This window comes from Mustela lutreola, chromosome 2 (genome assembly GCF_030435805.1).
Source record: "Mustela lutreola isolate mMusLut2 chromosome 2, mMusLut2.pri, whole genome shotgun sequence".
In the NCBI taxonomy this organism is placed as follows: domain Eukaryota; kingdom Metazoa; phylum Chordata; class Mammalia; order Carnivora; family Mustelidae; genus Mustela; species Mustela lutreola.
The window spans coordinates 60,553,950-60,575,892 of NC_081291.1; the positions used below are offsets into that span (position 1 = coordinate 60,553,950).

A 21,943-nucleotide genomic window follows, 5' to 3' on the forward strand; every position below is an offset into this window, starting at 1 on the left:
CATTCCTACAACAAAGATGTTAGTGAAAGACTCTGGAGCCGCACCCAAGAAGCAGACACCAAGCCTCCACTGGAAGCAAGTTGCAAGAGGTTTATTGGTTACACAGGCGCCTGCGGAGGCATCAGCCTTTGTGGGCTGAGCGCGCCAGACTAAGTTGGGGAGCAGATTATATAGGGCAGGGTTGGGGTGGCGGGAAGCGAGCTTACAGAAGCAGATGCTTGGTTACAGGGATCTGATTGGTTAACTTAAATCAAGCATTGTCAGGCACTGGGTTTAAGGCAAGGACACAACGGTTTGTTCTGGCGGGAGGCGGTGGCGGGAAGCGATCCTATAGAAGCAGATATGCATGGTTACAGGAGTCTAATTGATTAATTTGATTCAGGTATGATTGGGCGTTGGGGTCAGGGCGTTCTGGTGGTTTCTTGGGTCAGCACTCTGGAAAGTCCCAGTTACATTCTACTTTTCATTTGTCTTTTCTTTTGACAGACCGGGTGATCACAGACATCCTGCTTGTGCAGGATATATGTTGTCATTCAGCTATGGGAACAATCAAGCCTTCAGCAAGGGGAGAGGGGGTCTGTGGGGACATCAGGTTACTTAAACAAGCCTTTAGCAAGGGGAGAGGGGATCTTTCATTAGCCACGAGAACAAAACGCTATTCCTGGGGACTTGATGGAGCACTAGCTGCCCGCGAAGCATCTGTGCCTTAGGAATGGCCCGTCTTTGTACTTCCTTAAGCCCCGTATCCTCCCGGGACGTTTTACAGCCCGAGATTCGTTTTCCTTTTTTGTAAACCAAGCCTTGGATGATTCACTACCACATAGGAGGAGGGGTCCTGGCGTGCTCGGGCAACGCTCGGTTTACATAGTCATAACCTGGGTGAACCGGGCCTGGAGACGACTTCCGACGCCACCAATCCTCAACACGAGCTCCACGGTCCCAGTCCCCGAGGGCGGGCTCTGCGCGGCTCTGCCCTCCGGCGAGGGCTGGGCAGGGCAACGCGATTGGTCCGTCTGGTCCGCCCCCCCCCCCGCCTCCGCCACGCCTCCAGGGCCGCCCCTCCCCTACCCCGCCCCCGCGCGCAGTCTCCGGGTCAGGCCCCCGCCGGGAGGAGTAGCCGGAGGAGCCTGACTTCCTAGTTTCCTCCGTAAGCCCTTCCCGCGGCCGGCCCAACTTCTGCCCGACTTTTGTGCGCCGCCGCCCGGGAGGGGATCTGGTAAGCGTGACCCTGCGCCTCACGCGGGCTGGGGCGGGGGTGCGCGTAGTCTGGGTAAACCGAGGGTGTGGTCCAAACCCGGGCACTCCGAGGGAGGGTCTGGGTAGGTGTGGGTCATACTGGAGAGGCCCGGCCCAGGGGAAGCGCTGGGGTGGGGCCCAGGATGGGGGTGCACCGCGGAGGGAGCAAACCCAGAGCTGTTCCAGTGCATCTCGGGGTCCGGTGGGTCACACCTGGGAATCCCGGGGCTTGGGGAATGAGGAAGAAGAGGTAAACCGATAGCCAGGATGTCAGATGGGAGGCCGGGCCAGGAGGTATGCAAATGTAAGGTAAAACGGGGAAAGGGAAGGAAAAGTGCTTCCAGTGGACCTCGGGCGGAGGCGACGCGTAGTCAGTTAGCCAAGTTAGGACTCAGGGCAAGGGCAGCGCTGGATGAGGGACGTGGGATGGAGAGAGACAAACCAGGGCTGGTTCAGTGCCCTTGCTGGTGGGAAATGGGGAATCCAGACTGTGAAGTGTGGGCAAGTCTTGTTCTTCAAGTATCTCTGAGGCACCCTCCTCTCCCACAGGTCCAGTGTCTGGGCTTAACTGACCTCCTCTACCGCACCTACTGATCAGAAACTACCCAGGTGGGTACTCCAGGTGATTCTAATGCAGCCATAGTTTAAGAATCACAGGTCTAAAACATGAGAACTTTGAGGGGTTTTAACTAGTGATGGGGACTGGCCAGGTGTCTTGTGAAATAAATGTGTTGTTATTTAATCTTCACAACTTTGAAGTCGGTGCTATTGTCCCCATTTAACAGATGAGGCACTGGAGGCGCAGAAATTGAACTTTTCCAAGGACCCACATTTAGGAAGGAGAAGAGCTGGGATTCAGACCCTTCTGGCAGGCTCCAGGGTGCTCCCACTGAACCTGGTCTCCTGTGAAGCCCAGAGGCACTTTGACCTCACAGCCAGGTAGTGGGCAGCTAGGTGGAGCTGATTGATTCCAGCATTTCAGCTGCCCACTGAATAGTTAGGAATGGCCATCCTTCTTGCCTTGGGGTGAGCACTAGTTATGAAGTGCTAGCGACCAGGTCTCAGACCTGATGTGCACTGGGGTTCCCAAAATGGCTTGGATTCAAGGCCAGCTTCTCCCTGACTCACTGGGAGGCGTCTGGAAGATCAGCGACTTTATAGACTCATGTACCTGGCAGCCAGTGTTCACCTGGGCCCTGTTATCCTGGCCCAGCCCCTCTCGTTGCCTGCACCAGAAAAACGGGTTCCAAGCACTCTGGACCTGCAGGGCTCTCGCTCCACACTGACATCTTGGCTGGGGAGTTCTTTGTTGTGGGGGGCTGTCCTGGAGCACTCCCTCCATCTTGTGCCCTCTGGGGGAAAGGCCGGGTAGGCACCCCTGCCCTGGAGTCCATGCCATCTCCCCCCAGCTTTGCCCCTCACAGGGTTTACTGTGTCCAAAGCCCAATCTCCCAACAGGAGCCTCCCTCACCAGTAGGCCTGTCCTTCAGGACCTGGTATGTCCATCTGTGCTCATTGCTGTTGATCCAAATGACATTTGAACCTCTTCTCTTGAAACACTCCCACATTCTCCAGGAAGATGAGTGGCTCTGACCACCATCCATGGGGATGTGAGGTCTCTGCTGGTGGGATATGGTGTCCTCATGCTGTTGGGGGCACAGAGCAGGTGGGAAGTCCTGCTGGGCGCTCACCACATTGTGCCTCTGACCCATTTAGATGATTTTAGAGGACATTCCTCTGTGCTTTCCTCACACAAGTTTCTCTTAGACCTGCTCCATGGGGACCCCTAGCTCTGCCTTGCACCTTGAGACGTGGTCTCTTTATCAGCAGTCAGGGAACCCTTCAGTTTAGCTCAGCTGCTGGCACTTGCCTCCTGGTGCCAACCTGGTTTCTTGGTGTATCTGGAAACTCATTGTGGTGTGCCTGAATCTCACCACAAGGAGGGGGTCATCGGCAGTTTTATTTTATTCCTAATGGGTTTTATACATTTGTATTTAACTTTCCTGTTTTGATCTCCTAATGAACTTGTGGCCCTTTGTAGATTCAACTTTTGTGAAGTGGTAATTATACTGTATTTATTATTATTAGATGCTGAAGTTATCACTGATTGACAGTGGTGGTTTGTTTACATTTTGTTCCTTTGTCATTTTCATCCCTCAGACACTTTTGAAAGCATCTTATTTTCTAGCAACAGCAGAATATTCCAGAGCCATCTTGATTTTTCTCCAATCTCAAGTTATGGAAGTTATTGTCCTCTAAGAGTCCTGGTTCTGAGTATTAGAGATGAATATCTGAGTGTCAGAGGTGCAAGAGGGTACCCACCAGACTAAAGGAAAGTCCTGTTGCTTTGGACTACTTTTAGAAGTGTCAGAGTCAGAAAGTACATCTTTTTTTAAGGTTGGTGTTCACATTGACTTTGAGTATTTCGATGCTATATACTCAGCTATCCTTGCAGTATGTCATGTCTTGGGTGTCTAAGACTTCTCTTCCACACTGGAAGTCCTTAGCTCAGCCCTCAATGCTCTCAGCCCCAGAGGAGGGCAGGTGAACTAACTGAAGTCACAGAGCTGGGAGTTGTCAGTTACCCTTGAAGCGTAACAAAGCAGGGGAAAACCTAGGGACTTAAAACAAGTGATTTACCCTTTCTCAGTGTTCTGTGCATTTATTGCTGAGGTGTAACTTTGGCTTCACGGGAGTCATCTGGGGACACTCATCGGCCCTGATTCCTTTTAGTGGGAGAAGCAAGAGAGTTGCCTTTTGGAACAGAAAAACCAGTCTGAGGAAGAAACAAGAACTCCTTGCTCTGCCTTTAAGGCCCTACAGGACAGGCTATCGTGCCATCCTCAAGTTTGCCCTACTCCAGTGCCTTTATACTTGCTGCTGTCTCTGCTCGCAGGGCTCTTTCCCTAGACCTTTGCAGTTGGCATTTTTAAAGAAGTTTTATTTATTTTTTTAGAAATTGCTATACCCATCATAGCTTAGACTCACAAGAGTCACATGCTTTTCTGACTGAGCTAACCAGGTGCCCCTGTGCAGTTGGCATTTTTTTTTTTTAAATCAGTTAGAGCTTAGTAAAGTGTCATCCTCTCTTCTAGGGCCTTTCTTGTTCCTCCATCTTACCTTACCCTACATTTTCCTGGGGTAGTCCCTGTCAGTTCACTGTGTTTAATTTCTCTTGCTCATTTGTTTGTTCTGTTGTTTATTTATGTCTCTGCCTCTACAATGCAAATTTCCTGAGAACAGGACCTTTATCTGTCTTGCTTTTCACTGTATTCTTGGTGCCTAGAAAAATCCCTAGTATAAAAGGAAGGAACAAAACGTCATTTGTTGAATGGATGATGAATCGTTCATGCACTGAGGGGGGAGGAAGGATGACTGGATGAGGCACAGAGGATTTTTGAAGCAGTGAAACTACTCTGGATGAGTGCATTATGGTGGATACATATCATACACATTTGTCCAGACCCACTGAGTGTACAGCACAGGAGTGAACCCCAATATAAACTGGACTTGGGGCAATTATGGTGTGTCAGTGTAGGTTTAGTGTACCCTGCTCCTCTCTTGTGCAGGATGTTGGGGGAACTCTCTGTACCTCCCTCTCAATTTTTCTGTGAACCTAAGGCTGCACTAAAAAAGAAAGGTGGTTTTTTTTAATAGTGTACGTTCATCAGAAGGAAGGCTGAGCAGTATAGACGTGTATAAAATCCAAAGGATTACATCCACGCCTCCTGAACCCCAGGCCCTTTCTGTTTATATCTGCGCCTTCTGTGTTGACTGGCTGGGTGGCTGTGGTACCTTTCATGGGAAAGATGAGATCGAGAGGAGGCATGGGGACATTGACCTACGGTGCCCAAGGCACCTCTCAGACCAGTGAGTGGGAAGTTGGCTTTCCACATCTGGATCTGGGCTGAGCTGGAGACCTCTGTTGAGGGAGCAGCACCAACACATCGTTGTTACTTCAGGCACAGGCCTGGGGGAGGTTCAGACACAGGCTGTGGACACAAGAGAGGTGAGGAGAGTCTGGAGTGTCGGTGCTAGAGGTCAGTGAGGAGGAGAAGCCACAGCAAGAAAAGGGGTTCCTTTAGTGGGGGAAGCAACAGTTGTCTTTTGAAAACTGAAAAGGGACAGTAGGACACCAGGGGAGTAGGACGAAGTGAAGCATGCATGGAAACCTGGGAAGGGCCATTAGAAAGGACAGAGAATTTCAGATAATTAAGGAATCCGTTTTCAGTATCCAGTTTCACTTGATCTGCTAAATCTGGTAACCCAAAGCCAGGAGGAGAAGGCTGTGACATCCCTGTCAGCCTTTCCACAGTGGTGCTGTAAAGGCCAGGGAAGCCTGTGGACCTGTACTACTTGTGAGCCCCGAACCAGTTCCCCAGCTGGGACTACTGTAGAGGCTGGACTGGCCCTTGTGGTTCTTACTGTCACAGGAAGTGCCTCAGCAAAACCCATCAGAGAGTTGTGAAGAACAAGCTTTCTTACAGGTCCTGGGGGGACACTGCATGCCTCAGGCCCACATAGCCACACAGTGTGGTCTCAGGTAGAGAGAGGGAGGGGGCGAGGACATAGGGCCAGCCTTTCCTTGGGTGGGATAACTGGGGTTTCTTGGGTTCACTGTTTATCGGATGCTTTAAAACCCAAGAGCAAGAATCAGGGTGAGAGAGGAGAAGTGGGGTCTCTCAGGCGGTCAATGATCTAGGTAACCTAGGATCTGCTAAAGGGGGAGCTCCATGGGTGCAGTAGCCTGGCTTTTGGGTGGTCTGCTAGTAGCTGTGTCATACAGCTGGGTTCACAGAGGTCTTTGTTATGGCTGCCTTAGCAATCAAAGGCTTCATGTCTGGCACACACTACAAGGGAGTCTCAAGGAGCCTCAGGAGAAACAGAGTCAGCCCCAGAACCATTAACATAGCCTTTATTCTAGAGTACTGAACACTGGAAGGGTCCCAAAGAGCATTCTAACTTGGAGAAGGAGGGTGGAGTGTTTTATGGGCTCTAGCAGGAAGGTATTGGTTAGAATTCCCCTAAACTTAGCAGGAAGAGGGCAGCCCCAGTCCAGCCAGTTTCAGAAATGAGAGCAGGCCATCGTTCTTGAGAGTCAGCAGCTCTTTCAGACAGTATGGACTTTATCAGGAGGGATGAAAGGAACAAGAGCTAAAGTCACATGTAGGAGGGGCTAGGGGCACACTGCAGGGGCAGGGATGTGGGGGAGGCCATGGTGGGCAGGTCTTAAATCCTTGAGAGTGTCTCATGCCATGCTGAGGTTTGGGGGAATTGTTTGGCATTGTGCAGGTGGCCTTGGCAAGGGCCACTTATGCAGGGAGGAGATGGATGGCTGTTGAGCACAGAGGAAGGACACAGAGACAGTGGGGATGTGTCTCTTTCATTGTGTTCTGAAGGGGAGGAGGAAATGGGGTGCAAGCTAGAGGGTGGCTTGAGGGAGATTCTAGAACAAGGTCCTGTTGTCACCAGATGATCCTGGAGAGGTAAAGGGGGAGAAACTGAAAAGGCAGGAGAGAGGAGACCTTTGTGAGCCCTGGTCCTTGCAAGGGCTGAGGTGGGCTCTGGAGCACAGACGAGAAGCTGGTGCTCCTCATGTCCTTTACTCTGTGTTTCCTCTGCTATGTGATGGGGGCAGTAATAGACCTTATTGAGACTTGCGAGGCTAAGAGAGATGTGAAGGACCACTGCATTGGTCATGGGGAGCTGTGTCTATTATTATTATTATTTTTTTTTTTTTAAGAAATTATGGATCTGGTACTTCAGGGGCTCAGGGACCACCCTGCCCTGCTCTACTAATTGTCCTTCCTTCCTAGGTTTCCAGGGGAGCCACATAGCAGAGCAGAATGGGGACTTGAGACCCTATTGACAGTTTTTTATGTGGTTCCCAGTGATGGTCGTACTGGGGCTGTTCCTTCCTCTGTTACCTGCTTCCGTGCTATCACCAGGCCTCCCATGGAAGCCTGGCTCACTTTACCAGGACTGCTGTACAGACTGTGATGAATTTAAAGAGAGTGGTTGGTTTGCCTCAAGGGTTCAGGCTTTGAGGGTTTAGGGCAAGAAAGCCACTGGGAAACTAGAACAGGGGTCTTAGTCCTAACGAATGACCTGGGTCTGGACCAGCCGGGTGAGGGTGGCTCCTTTCGGCGGCAGGGGATCAGGATGGGGGGGGTGGTCAGGGTGGGCCCTGTAACCTGCTGTGGCAAGAGGAGCAGACCTTTCCCATCCCACTGCTGGGCTGCTACAAAGCCTTTAGGAAGATGGAGTCATGCTGCAATAAGTTGTTCCCATTGTTTGTTTGTTTGTTTGTTGTGGGTTCTTGCCTTTTTGAGCTGAGCAAAGCCTGCCTTGGCCCAAGTTCTGTAGGCTTGTGTGTGTGTGTGTGTGTGGAAGGTTTCTACCTTCTAAACTGTCCCTGAAGACGTGAGGCCTCCCCTGTGCCCTTTTTACTCACTGCTCACTCAGACTGTCCTCACAGGCCCAGTGTCTCTGCTGACTTTAAGAAACCTGCTGCACGCAGTGCTGGGGCCCTGTCCCCCGGTAATGGTGGCCTTGGGCTGCTTGTGGCTACAGGTTAAAACATCGACTTGTCCCTGCTGAGTTCTTCCGTCCGCTCTTCCTGCCTATAAAATCCTGTGGAAAAGGCTTTACCAGCACCTGGGTGGACTATCAAGGATGACATGAGAAGCCATGAAAATTACATCCATTATATATGGACAAGTATATACATTTTATTAAATAAAACAAGCCAGGATCTATAACCTTGACTAAAAAAAATAGCATGCATGAGTTTGTGTGTATGTTTGTGTACTTTGGAAAGATACACACTAGATTTAGTGTTAGTTATTAGGGAGGGCAGTAAAATTGTTGATTTAAATTTCCATATTTATACCTTTTTTGTGATTTCTAAATTGCATTTCTTAAGAACACGTTAGTTTTGTATTAAAAAACAATGAGGCGATTTTTATTTTGGAGCAGAATAGGTGGATTGTGGCGGTCATATCGTCAGATTGGACACAGCAGTAAAGTGAGTTGGTCCCACAGCCTGGCTGAACATGAGTACACTAATGTCGGGCTGATGAAACCAGACATGAATAAATGAGAGCATGACTTTACTGATCTAAATTGCCAAGTAATCAGACACTATTGTTTAGGACTGTGCTCCTGGGCACTCCTGTTTAGGACGACACTCATAGTTGGTAACACTAAGGAAGAAATGAAACGGCAGCTGAGGAGTGGTTCTCTCCAGTTTGGACAGTGGTCATCTGTGATAAGGAATAGAAGCTGTTACTGGACAGGGGCTCAGAGAGTTTGGGAAGCTGTAGTCTGCCTCTTGACCTTATTCCATAAATAATTCATGAATATTTTTTACGGACATCCAAATCACGTACCATAAAATTCACCCCTTCAAAATGCATAATTCAGGAGAACAGAAATACATGTTCATACAAAGACTTGCATACATATGTTCATAGCAGTATTATTTGTAAAAGCCAACAAGTAAAAAAAAAGTTCAGGGGCGCCTGGGTGGCTCAGTGGGTTAAAGCCTCTGCCTTCGGCTCAGGTCATCATCCCAGGGTCCTGGGATCAAGCCCCGCGTCGGGTTCTCTGCTCAGCGGGGAGCCTGCATCCTTCTCTCTCTCTGCCTGCCTCTCTGCCTACTTGTGATCTCTGTCTGTCAAATAAATCAATAAAATCTTAAAAAAAAAAAAGTTCAAATGTCCATCACCTAATGAATAGGCAAACACAATGTGGTCTGTTCATACAGTGGAATATATTTCACTGGTATATGAAACTTTGTTCCTATATATAGCTCTGTGCTCTCCTACTTTGTGCTCCTACTGTCATACAAATTACATATTTAGTTACCGTGTACCCATACGTAGTGATTTGTCATTATTGAGTTATGCAGTTGTCTTTGAATTAGATGAGAGAAAAAAGAGTTACTAATAAAATTGCAGAGAGAGTCAATTATCATATGGTTTCACTTATTTGTGGAGCATAACAAATAGCATGGAGGACATGAGGAGATAAGAGAGGAGAAGGGAGTTGGGGGAAATTGGAAGGGGAGGTAAACCATGAGAGACTATGGACTCTGAAAAAGAATCTGAGAGTTTTGAAGGGGTGGGGGGTGGGAGGTCGGGGTACCAGGTGGTAGGTATTATAGAGGGCACGGATTGCATGGAGCACTGGGTGTGGTGCAAAAATAATGAATACTGTTATGCTGAAAATAAAAAATAAATTTTAAAAATGCATTTATGCTGTTTTTTATATTTGCCTATGTAGTTATCTTTACTCACGCTCTTTATTTCTTTATGTGGATGCAAACTACTATCTGGGTCCTTTCCTTCAGCTTGAAGGGCTTTTGATTCTGAAGGGGAGATATGCTATTGGCAAATTCTCCTGGTTTTTGTTCACTTGCAAATCTATTACTCTGCTCCTTCCAGAACTCTTGGCTGGCAGTCTTATTCTTTTTTTTTTTTTTTTAAGATTTTATTTATTTATCAGAGAGGGGGGAGAGGGAGCACAGGCAGACAGAATGGCAGGCAGAGGCAGAGGGAGAAGCAGGCTCCCTGCCAAGCAAGGAGCCCGATGTGGGACTCGATCCCAGGTCGCTGGGATCATGACCCGAGCTGAAGGCAGCTGCTTAACCAACTGAGCCACCCAGGCGTCCCGGCAGTCTTATTCTTTAAGCACTTTGAGTATGTCATCCTGCTGCCTCTGGCCTCCATGGTTTCTGATGAGAAGGAATCTGTTAATCTTCTTGAGGAGTCCTGGTCCATGAAGAGTGACTCCTCCCTGCTTTTAAGATTCTCTGTGTTTGACTGTTTGATTATGGTGTGCCTTGGCATGGATTTCTAAATTTATTCTACTTGGAATTTGTTGAGCTTCTTGACTATGGAAATTTTTCTGATCATGTTTGGAAAGGTTTGGCCCCTTCTGTCTTCAGATATTCTTTTGGACCCCGTTACTCTCCCTTGTCCCTTTCTGAGACTCCTGTTAGGCAAATGTTGGTTTGCTTGATGACGTCCCACAGGCCTCTGAGGATTTGTTCTTTTTTCTTCATCCTGTTTATTTCTGTTCTTCAGATTGGATAATCCGTGTTGATTTATCTTTCTGTTCAGTGGTTTCTTATTCTCCCTGCTCAGATCAGCTGTTGTGCTCCTTGAGGGAATTTTACAGTTTGGCTGTTAAATTTTACAACTCCAGAATTTCTATTTGGTTCTTTTAAAACGTTTTTATCTCTTTATTGATATTCTCTATTTGGTTAGACTTCCTTTTCATACTTTCTTTGGTTCTTCAGGCATGGTTCCTTAAATTCTTTGTACATATTAAAAATAGCCAATTTAAAGTTTTTGTCTAGTTAGTCCAATGTCTGGTCTGCCTCAAGATATTTTTTTATTAATTGCTTTCTTCCCTGTGCATAGGTCATAGTATCATGTTTTCTTGCATGTCTCCTATTTTTTTGTTGAAAACTGGACATTTAAAATTCTGTAACATGGGGCGCCTGGTTGGCTCAGTTGGTTAAATGTCCAACTCTTGGTTTCATGATCTCAGGGTCCTCGGATTGAGCCCCACATTGGCCTCTTTGCTCAGTGGAAAGCCTACTTCTCCCTCTTCCTCTGCCTGCTGCTCCTCCTACTTGAGCGCTCGCTCTCTCTCGCTCTCTCTCTCTCTCTCTTTCTGAGTGTATGTGTGTCAAATAAATAAATAAAATCTTTTATAAAAATTTCATAATGTGACAACTCTAGAAATTAGATTCTCCCCTCTGCTCAAGGTTTCTTAGTGACTTTAATGAGTGACTTCTTTAGTTTGTATTCTGTGTTGTACAGGACCACTGAAGTCTCTGCTTGTGGTCAGGTAATGCTTGACTAGAGATCTCTTTGAATGCCCTATGTGGAACTGCTGAACCTCCCTGTCTTTGCCTGGAGGCTCTGTGTGCACGTTGGGGCACATCTTCAGCACAGGGCCTGGGAGGGGACAGCTCTGCCTCAGCCCTCACTTTCTGCTCCTGCAGAGCCTCCAGAGCAGCTGGAGGGTAGAGCTTCAGGCCTTTTCAGCTATTTCCTGAGCAGATGCCCAGCTCAGTAAGAGTGGCCTTCTAGATCCCAGGAAGTTTTAGAAACTTTGCAGAATTTTCACAGACATCTCAGCAGCTTTTCCTTTTAGGCTTTTTGGTTAGTGTATTATTTACCCCAGCTATTACCCACTACCTCAGGCAGCTGTGGAGTGCCTGTAATTGTTTTCAAGAAATGTCTCCGAGGGAAGGGGCTTTTTACACTGAGTAAATTATGAGTCCAGTGAAATACAGATAGTTTGTAAGTGGCAGTTTCCAGTGAACCACCTGCTAGGTCAAAGGAGGACAATTTTTTGAGAATGAGGCTTTGAAAGATCTTGAGCCCATTCTGTTCTCTCTGGGCTGTTGGTTTTTAAGGCTGCTGCAGAACCAGAGAGCAGGGGGTGGGACAAAGGCACAGTTAAAACATCATGAATACCCATGTTGCTGTTCTTGCTAAAGATTCAGCAATTTTTTCTTGAATAGATACTCCTTGCATTGCTGCAAGCCTTTGATTAATTTCCAGAGTTCTGAAAAAGTGGATTTTGACAGTTTTTGCTAGCTTTCTTGTTCTTTTATGGAGGAAAGAATTTTCAGTTCCCTATATCACCAGTTTTACTGACTCTAATTCATAAATACTTAGTGCTATCTTTTATAATGTGTTTTTTCCCCCTCAAACATATGCATATTAAATTAAAAAAAAAAACAACTTTAAATTGGGGTTGCAGGAGACCATGTGGAGCAGTCGCTGAGTGAGGGGCTGCTCAACAGAAGGGCTTGAGGGCTTACCGGGCATCAGCCCCAGAGGGGTCAGGAACTCTATCAAACAGTCCCTGTTGCTTTGTGTCTTCCAGGTTACGGCTGCCAGGGGCTCAGTTCTGCTCACATGGATGGGACAGAGACCCGGCAGCGTCGGCCAGAGGAGCTGGTTCTGCCACACACCCTCAGTCCTGGAAGACTCCCTGCAGCCTCAGAAGATGGACCTCTGAGTGTGCCTGAGAGCCAAAGGGCAGTCTCTAAACCACTGGGGGCTGAGCTCAGCAGGGAGACTGCCTTATCCATTGGCCTTCAGGTGATAGTCCCCTTCGTGTTTGCTGGACTGGGACTCTCCGGGGCTGGTGTACTTTTGAACTATTTCCAGGTAAGAAGGAACTAAATGGTAATAGTGCTGTTGGTGGCATTGTTGAATGTCGTCCCTAAAGTTGAGTCCAGCTTGAGGGACAAGGGGCAGGGCCTTCTCTTCTCAAATACCATTTTTTCTACAAATTTCACAGGATTCTTTTAGTTACTGGTGATGGAGACTAAATTTAACACAGGTTAAGCCTAAAAGAGACAATTTATTAACCCCTGTAATTGGAATATCTAAAGGGTCATGCCGCTTTTCTAACAGCACACGGGAGAAGAATGAGGCACAAACAAGTCAGCTCTAAGAGAGAGGGAGCAGGGGATGATAGCTGGAAGGGCTGTCTTCCCAAACAACTCCTCAGTCCCTCATTTATTAGATACATGATAGCAACAAAGGAGAAGGAAAGGTTATACAATAGCGAGTCATATATGATGGTCACAAGTCTTAGGGGTAAAGGAGGTAAACAAGTAGAGGAGTAAGGTGTGTCTGGTCCGGCAGCAAGGATTTGTAGTTTTGCAAGCACACTTAAAGGGATTACCTTAACAGCAGGCTTTCTCTGAGGCAGGGGAGACAACAAAAAAGGGAAGCAGGCAGTATTCCACCCTGAGCAAGCCTGGCATCCCCAGCTGCTCAGCTTCAAGGACATGTATCATCCCTTCCACCAGAGGCCTGCTACTAGTACCTGTTTTTCTCAAGGTCTTCTTTAAGCATGCTTGCATCACCAGTACAACTCCTCATTAGTTAAAGTTATATTTTAAGCAGTATATTATTCTGAGGGACAGTTACAGAGTTAGATTTTAGCCTCAGCACGATCCAGGTGCTTAAATGATATCATTATGCTGGCTTTTTCTCTGTCACTCAACTACGTTTTATTTTCAGGCAGAATTCTGTACCTAGAGGTGAGGATGGCCCTTGGCAGTTAATCCTTGGTATATGTGTTATTAGAAAAAAGAGAGACCTCTTTGTCAATGTCCACATCAGTCTCTGAACATTGATTCTGATGTCAGGTGTCCACTCCTGGTCCAGTCACTGTTCCCTGAGGGAGGACATTCTCTGCTTGGCTAGCCTGACTCTCAAGTATTAATAACTCTTTGAGGGAGGCAGGGTTCTTTGATTTGCAACCCTACTGGAATGCCACATAGTAGGGAACTGGGAGTCACCCATCAGACAAAAATGTTACCAATGTGCCATGCCTTGCCTGTTCTGCTACTGTCAGAGCGCTTTGTCTGTCCTCCCTGTAAAAGCATAATCTCAAAGAATATTCTAAGTAACGACTGGTCAGATCTCTCCTATCAGCAGAGAACAAGGATCGTCTAGAGTGGGGCAGACTGAGAGAAGCAGGGCTGCCCTGTCTGAATGCTCCCAGCCTGTGCCTCACTCAGCACTCCGGGGGCTCTGGGAAGGGGTGGTAGTGGTGGAGGGGTCTCTGTGTCTGGGAACTTGGGCCCTGCCCCTCACTCATTCGAGTCCCAGTTCTGCCATGTAGCTGTAAGGCTGGTGGTTTAAAATTATTTTTAAACCAACACTAAAATCAGATTTCATATAAAAGTCTGAATTTCTGTTTTCTATTGAAAACCTGGCAACTCTTAACAATGTTGGATCCATATTCTCTTAGGGCTGCAGTCAGTGGTGGCTGTCCCCTCCAGGTGGCTGTATTCTCTGGTTTGCCACAGTGCCCACCATTCCCTTTTATGACCCCATCCTACTTCACTCCATGATCTGCCTGGCCCAGTCTGGGGTTCTCAAAGACCCTTCCAATACCCTGCTGTCTAGTTTTTCATAACATCACAACACCAGTGACCAGCTCCACTCCAAAGATCCACCTCGAACTTGTCAGGCCCCAGGATGAGCTTCTCTTACCCTGGAGTCCCTATCCAGTCGGATTCAGCCCCATTCCCCATGTTTTGTCTCTCTCTGACCTCCAGACCCCTCAGCTCTCTCGTTTCTCCCAGTGACCTGGTACCCTCTGGCCCTACATCTTTTCTTAATCCACGGTCGGTTAGCATTGCCATAACCTCTGGAGCACCTCAGTGCCTGGCTTCCATAACCCAGAGATTTCCTCTCCACCCCACTCCTGCCACCTGCCACTGCCTCATCACTGGCCTCATTACTTTGGGTCCTCCTCCCTACATTCCATGCTCTATACCAGCGATATTCAGAGTGTGTTGTATCGAGGGTACCTGCCAATGTGATGTCACTGAGCGTGTATCCCACACACTCAAATGCATGCACACTTCACACATACATATTTATAGAGCCGTTCATAGACCTCAGCTGCCTGTACATATACACATTGGTTCTACAGACACACACACACACACAAATTTATAAATTACATAAGGAGAGGCAGTATCATAGTCAATTGAACTGCTTAAGAGCCCAGACTCTGGAGCTACTCTAACTGGATTTGAGTCCAACCTTTGTTGCTTACACAAGTTGCTCTTTGTTCCCTGTTTGCTTTTCTGTAAATTAGAGTTGACCCCACAAGGTTGTTGAGAGGACTCTGAAGTGCTGGTCACAGTGCCAGGCATTAGAAAGCACCTAGTGAAAGTTAACTGCTGTTGTTGCTGTTGTCACTGATAATCTGTCTCATGCAGTTCTGGGCCAGTTTCCAAGAACTTACATAAAATTTGCAACTCAAGAGGATAAAGATTAGGCAGAAATATCCATTCTGGAGTTTCTTTCACGTATTCATTAGACCCACAAAAGAGTCATGGACCAGCTGCCATGTCAGGGGGACCTCCATGATGCAGATCTGAATTTTAAAATCCGTGTTGGTTAACTGTGGAATAAAATACAGACTCCACAAACTGGTATCCAGGCATCCTTGGTTTGTTCCCCTTGGCTGAATCAATTAGAATGGTTTCAGCCACAAATATCAGAAAGCGCACCTAGAATGGATTAAATAAGAAGGAAATATGTCATGTCCCAAAGTGGAATTTCCAAGATAGGGTAATTCTGGGTTTGGGAAGTGTTATCATCACCAGCCAATGATGCTTTCAAGGAAACAGGACCTTTCCAAGTTCCTGCCAGACAGCACCCAAAGTTGGCTTTGTCCTACAGCCAGCCACATCACATTCAGAGGGAGAAGAATGGGTTATGTGTTCTGGTTCCTCCTTCTTAAGCACAGGGAACCATTCCTAGGTGCTCCCAACAGAATTCCCCAACTTCTTATTGGCAGATTTGAGGCACATCCCACTTTGGCACCAAAAATTGGCAAAGGGAATGCAATGACCTTGATTGGTTTGGTCTGCTTGAAGTGAGAAGTGTAGGTCCCCTGCACTGTGGGGGAGGAAGATGGGTTCCTGTGTACAGTTGGAATCTGTGGGGAAGGTTGGAAAATCTTGACATTTCCTAGACACCTGAGTAAATGAGTAGGATAAATTGTTGCAAGTAGAAGTTTCCGGGTCAAAAGGTGTATGCATTTGTCCATGACTTGCACAGATATCCCCAAATCGCTGGCTCAGGGCGGCTGAGGCTCCAGTCCTGCAGCTCTGTGGTGCTGGCTAAATTTAGTCTCAGCTGCATGGTAGCCTCCAGCCTTTCTGACACTGTCCCCTTCCTGTGCCTGCCCTCCCACCAACCCCAGGTGAAAAGGTCTCCCACCATCCTTCCTGCCCTGTTTCATATAGGCAGTCTTTCATGGAGCCTTTCCTGAGGCGCCGGCCCCTCTGATGTTTCACCTTTACAGACGATGGGATATTTGCCATTTCCTTTTATCTTGTACATTAATCTGGTGTCTCCTTGGTTTGAATGTGAACTCCCTGAAAATAGAGGCTACACCTTTTTTTTTTTTTTAATTTTATTTTTGTAGAAAAAGTAAAATATCCATGTGGTTCAGGGTTCAAAAAGTTTCACCAGTGTGAGACTAGGCTCCCCAGTCTATACAGAGGGAACCAGTGGGCCCCAGTTGGCTATGTCTTCTCCTAAAGATGAACAAGTATCTATATCTGTTCATCTGCTTCTATATATTTTTCTCTTTTTTCAAGTTTTAGCATATGCAAACTATTGAGTATCTCGCTTTTTTCTCTGTACAGTATGTACAATATTCTCTGTATAGTATATTCACTACAAAATATATTCCCTTTACAATATTATTTATAGGTATATTAAGAGTTTACTTTTTTAAATGGATATGTAGTGTTCCATTATACAAATACACCAGAATTTATTTAGCCATTTCCCTTCTGATGTACTTTTCAATTTAATTTAATAGTTTGCTAGGGCTACCATAACAGAGTACCACAGACTAGGTGGCTGAAATGTCAGAGACTTTTTTCTCACAATTCTGGAGACTGGAAGTTCAAAATCAAGGTGCCCTCAGGGTTGATTTCTCTCAAGGCCCCTCTCCTTAGTGTGCAGATGGCCACCTTCTCCCTGAGGGCACCAATATCCCTGATGAATATGGATGCAAAAATTCTCAAAAAAATACTAAGCAATAGGATCCAACAGTACATTAAAAGGATTATTCACCACAACCAAGTGGGATTTATTCCTAGGGTGCAAGTTTTAAAATCCACAAATCAATCAACGTGATAGAGCCCATTAATAAAAGGCAAGAACCATATGATATTCTCAATTGATGCAGAAAAAGCATTTGACAAAGTACAGCATCTTTTCCTGATTAAAACTCTTCAGAGTATACATGGAACATTGTTCAATATTCCTTCACCACCAAAAGAAAAATCCCTCTTTCCCAGCACTTGGCAACATGGTTTATTATCAAATCCTTTGATCTTTAACAATCCGATAGATGGAAAATTGCATTGCATTGTACACTGTCTTAGTTTCTATTACTATGTAACACATCATCATAAAATCTAGCAGCTTAAAATGGCACTCACGCATTACCTTATGGGTGCTGTGGCCAAGAATCCAGGTTAGTGGATTTCCTGCTGCCAGCCCTCTCAGGAGGCAGCAGTTGAAATTCTAGTGCTCACGTGGTTGTGGGAGGGTTTTAGCTCCTGGCAGATTTTTGGACGCAGGGTCTCAGTTCCTCACTGCCTATCACCCATAGGCTGCCTTTAGTACTTTCCCTGCTGGACATGTCCCACATGGCAGCTTCATCAAAGCATGTGGTGCAAGAAGGAAACAGTCTGTTAGCAAGTCACACGAACCATTGTCTTTTGTAACCTCACCACAGAAGAACTTTTCTTCTTTTGGGTAGAAGCAAGTCACTGAGTTCAGCCTATGTTCCAGGGGCGGGGTGGATTACACCGAGAGTCAGTACAGAAGGTAATGGGGGCCATTGTTGAGGTCCCTTGTGGTGTAATTCGCATTTTTTACATTAACAAGTAAAGTTGAATATCTTTGGATATTTGCTTCTCTTCTCTGCCCATATTTGTATGGAGTGGTTATCCTTTTCCTTATTGATACCTGAAGGTTCTTTATAGGTAGGGAAATCGGCTCTTTGTGATATGGATTACAAATATGTTTCTTATTTTTCTATTTCTCTTTTGACTTTGCTTTTGGCCCTGCATACACACACACACACATGTGTGTGTGTGTATAATATAATAAAATTTATATGTGTATATGTATATGTATATATTTTATATAGTAAAATATGTATATTTTATATGTATATTTTATGTAGACCAATACTCTTTCTTTTAAGGCTTCAAGCTCATCTTCTCCTTAGAAACAGAAGCTCTCATATAGCTCTCCAGCCCCCTGGGTGCCCACACAGGCCAGCATATATTACAGGGTTTGGGAATGTATTCATATGAAGAAGGGAAAAACCTATTCTTTGTGATGAGTCTGATCTCTTTGCATTACATATAGCATAAATTCAAACTGGTGGTCTGCAGAGTGGTCAGGAACCTTGGGCTCTGTGGAAGTGGCTGGGGGTAAAGAGGAGGGAGTGTCTGGCAGGGATCCTGCCTTAGCCGTGAAAGCCAGGAGGGCAAGGGCCTAATGGGAGAGGAGAAGCAATAGGGTGGAGAGTTCTAGGAGTGAAGGGATTCAAGCCTGGATTGAATATCACAGGGGCTGAGGCCAGCCTGTTGCCTCCCCCTGGTGAGGGAAGATTTCCATCCTAGGGTTATGGGGTGGCTGAACACGTGGCACCCAGCCCTGGACTGTTGAGAAATACTGCAGGTTATTAATCACATGTACTCCTAGTCTGAGAGGGGGAGTGGGTGCTGTGCAGGGCTCTCAGGAGGGAGTTCTTGGGAGCAGAGAAAAGCTATAGAGGCTGTGGGAAGCCCTGGGTGGTATCAAAATGGTGAGGGAGCCCCTGGCTTCTACGGGAGGGCATGACTGGCATGTGCACAGGGACCTGGCAGGGAAGTAGATAAAGCCCACTATGCGAGGATAAGAAGAAACCATCCCTTTGATAAGAAGAGCTGTGAGAACAGCAGGGTGGGACTTGTGGTTAGGCTACTCAGGACCCTCCCGCTTTGTGCCAGGTCACAGCAGCACATAGTGCTGCTAGTTTGAGGCCTCACAGCACATTGACCCTGTGATGGCTTGACACCAGCTTAAATCCTGGTGACTGGGACTTCTAGGGAGTGGGCAAAGTGTCTCCCAAGCAAGTGAAGTGGCCCCTTGACCTGAAGGGAGAGGGCCCCATGGGGAACTTCTAGGGGCTCCCTATTGCAGCCAATAATGGCAGTGCTTTTATTGGGCCTGTGTTGTGGGTGCAGGGAGCATGTCTCCCCAGGAGCAGGAATCCAGATTAGAATCAGTGTCAGGTTAATCAACCTTCCACCCCCGACTGGGGGCTCATCTGATACCTTGTAGCTTAAATAGGAGTTGTTGGAGAAGAACAGTGTGCCTTTCAATCCCACTGGCTGCTCAGGGTCTGCAGGGGAGTTGGGAGTTTATTGAACCCTTCCTGTGGAGCAAGAATTGTGTATCCTGTGTATCCAGGAGGGCCTGGCCATGATCGGTAAGTTGGAACAACAAGGAGGACAAGGGGTATCCCAGTGACACCTTGATTGTGGCTTTACTGCCTATGGAGACAGCTGTGACTGACTTTGACTTGTATTTGGGGTGTCTCTGAGGCAAGAGTGCCCCAAGTTCTTCCTTATCCTGAAAGGGACAACCTAGACAGTGCCTCTGGAGTTGGTGAGGGGTGCAGATGGGGAGGGACATTTGCTGGCCAGGGCATCCAGTGTTAAATGGCATTCTAAAGTTTGGCCACTTTTTCTGACTGTTGGGTGGGTTGTGTCCTTTATTAGAGACATAAACATTCCACTGAGCTCTGTCATGTAGTACAGTGGTCACACCACCCATAAAGTATACAGACTACATTGCTCTTCACTCAGCTGGTGGTGTGGGGGCTCCCTGCACAGCCAAGGGGACCAGGGGAGGGGCAACCTCCTCTGGTGTGGGTGGCATTTGGCAAGGAACAATAGGGGAGACCTCTTCCTGGAGGTGGCGCATGTCAGGGGGACCAGATTTGACTCTATCCTGCATTGAGGAAGCCTCAATAGCTATGCTTCCCAAGGCTCAATGGGCAGCTGGGTATGGAGGATCACAGGCTAGGGTGTGTGAAAGCCTCTCTTTCTAGGATAGCCCAGTGTGTGGCCAGCAGTTGCCTTTTGGTTGGTGTATAGTGTATAGGAAGTGTATAGTGTATAGTGTATGGTGTATAGTGTATAGGAAGTGTATAGTGTATAGGTGTATAGGAAGGTATTTTCTTACATCTGATGGCCTTGAGCACTGTGTATCCATATGGATATATAGTTCAGAGACCAGGAAGCATAAGAGGAGGTTGCTAAAGCTTTTTTAGTGAAGAGGTATTTGAAGGCACTGATGGGAATGCCTGTTGACTTTATTTATTTTTTTTTGAAGATTTTATTTATTTATTAGGGAAAGATAGAAGGAACACAGAGGAAGAGGGAGAAATGGATTCCCCGCTGAGCAGAGAGCCTGTTGCAGGGCTCCATCCCAGGACCCCAAGATCATGACCTGAGCCGAAGGCAGATGCTTAACCGACTGAGCCAGCCAGGCACCCCATGCCCATTGACTTTAATTTGGGCAGATTCAAGGGCCTTTTGTGGGAGGTATCCATTCAAGGTAGGCTTCTTTGCAAAAGAGCAGAAATGGGTATAAGTAAAATGTGTAGATGAGCACTGTGTTGCCTCTGGAATCCAAAAAGGGCTAAAAGATTTTGGGCTGGTATTACCAGTGTGTGTGCTGAGAGGTCAGTAGCTGTTTTCTGACAGTGTCAAGGATGGAGTTGCTCTGGGTTTACCAAAATAATTTTCATTAATTTGCCAGAGTGGCTGGCTTTGCCCTACCTGTGGAACCATGGCCCATCTTCTCTTTGTGAGCTCCTTTCTGAGCATTCAGATGTCCTTAATGAATGTGTCACATGAGCCTCTCTGGAGGAAGACATCATAATGTGATGTCAGACCTGTGCTCCTTGAGAAAGGCACAAGCAGTTAAGACATTGTCTGCAAAAATTGTGCATGGCAGAGCTGGCATGGTACCCTGAGTAGCCTGGAAAAGTCTACTGTGTCCATTCAGAGTTGAAGGTCAGCTGCACCTAAGAGGTGGTTGAAATAGGCACTGAATAGAACACAAGCCAGATCTATAATAGCAAAATACTGGTTGCTGATTGGGTGGGATCAGTAATCTCAATAACATTGGGTGGGGGCCTCAGAGGATGGAACCAGAGCATTAAGATTGTGGTCATGCACTCTGAGGCACCTTATATTCTTTCCAGGTTTAAAAACAGGCCAAATTAGACCTGAAAGAAGCAGTGGGGGTAATCACTCCTTCACCAAGTAGGTCTTGTATGATCAATTTCAATCCTTGAAGACCATGTGTTAGCTTACACTGGACTGTGTTAACTGTTTTAGCTCCATAAGTGGGGGGGCGGGGGTTGTTCATGAGATCTTATTTTGGCTATTTAATTGATAAATCAGACTAGGTGGCAGGAGTGTCATAGAGCTCTTGCCAGATACAGACTGCCCCCCCACCAAAGGTACCTCCTACTGGGATATGGCCAGTTGGCAGTAGTTCTTGACTTGGTGTTGGGAGGAGGTAGCTCTGCCCAGGAGTGACACAGTGAGTAGAACACAGAGCAGGCTAACACACAAGCTGGCTAGCAGTTCACAGCTCCATCCCAGGCAGCCCTGGTCATGTCAGCAGATACTTAGCAAAGAGCAGCTGTTGAAAGCTGACTGGGGTTGGGTTGTCCTACTCCTGATGTCAACTGTTGGAATCACCTACTTTTGACTCCAGTAGTGATGGAGGGGTTCCACCATAGCATTATGGAGATGGCCCAAACACATGATGACCCCAACACTGAACAAAGGAAATCCCTGAGTTTATCAGTCACACGTACTCACTACCTGGGGGAGGAGGACACTGCCTACCACCCAGAGACACACCGCGTTGCACTGGGGAGCAGAGTGAACTGCCAGGAGCTCCAGGAGGCGGTCTTTGTAGTAACAGTAGAAGGAGGTGCCCCTGATTCCCATGGGAAGGTGTGGGCTGGCAGGAACTAAAACCCCCTGCTCAAGAATAAGCAGGAACTGTGCCTGGTCCCCTTGATAAGGAGGGTTGCT

The 21,943-nt window shown here is 47.0% G+C and overlaps 1 protein-coding gene across 6 annotated transcripts in view; it reads left to right on the forward strand.

Annotated features, from left to right (window-relative positions):
• The first annotated feature begins 625 nt into the window (after window positions 1-625).
• The window catches only part of SLC41A3 (solute carrier family 41 member 3), a 138,433-nt gene continuing 117,115 nt past the window's right edge, over window positions 626-21,943 (forward strand). The window contains exons 1-3 of one of the 6 annotated variants that reach the window (XM_059161970.1): window positions 630-1,216; window positions 1,786-1,845; window positions 12,148-12,434. In XM_059161970.1, coding sequence (XP_059017953.1) covers window positions 12,180-12,434 — 255 coding nt within the window. In that variant the 5' untranslated portion in view covers window positions 630-1,216; window positions 1,786-1,845; window positions 12,148-12,179. Of the gene's footprint in view, window positions 1,217-1,407; window positions 1,531-1,785; window positions 1,846-12,147; window positions 12,435-18,793; window positions 19,312-21,943 lie in introns of those variants that run through there. The other 5 variants (XM_059161974.1, XM_059161971.1, XM_059161972.1 and 2 more) reach the window with 5 other exon arrangements.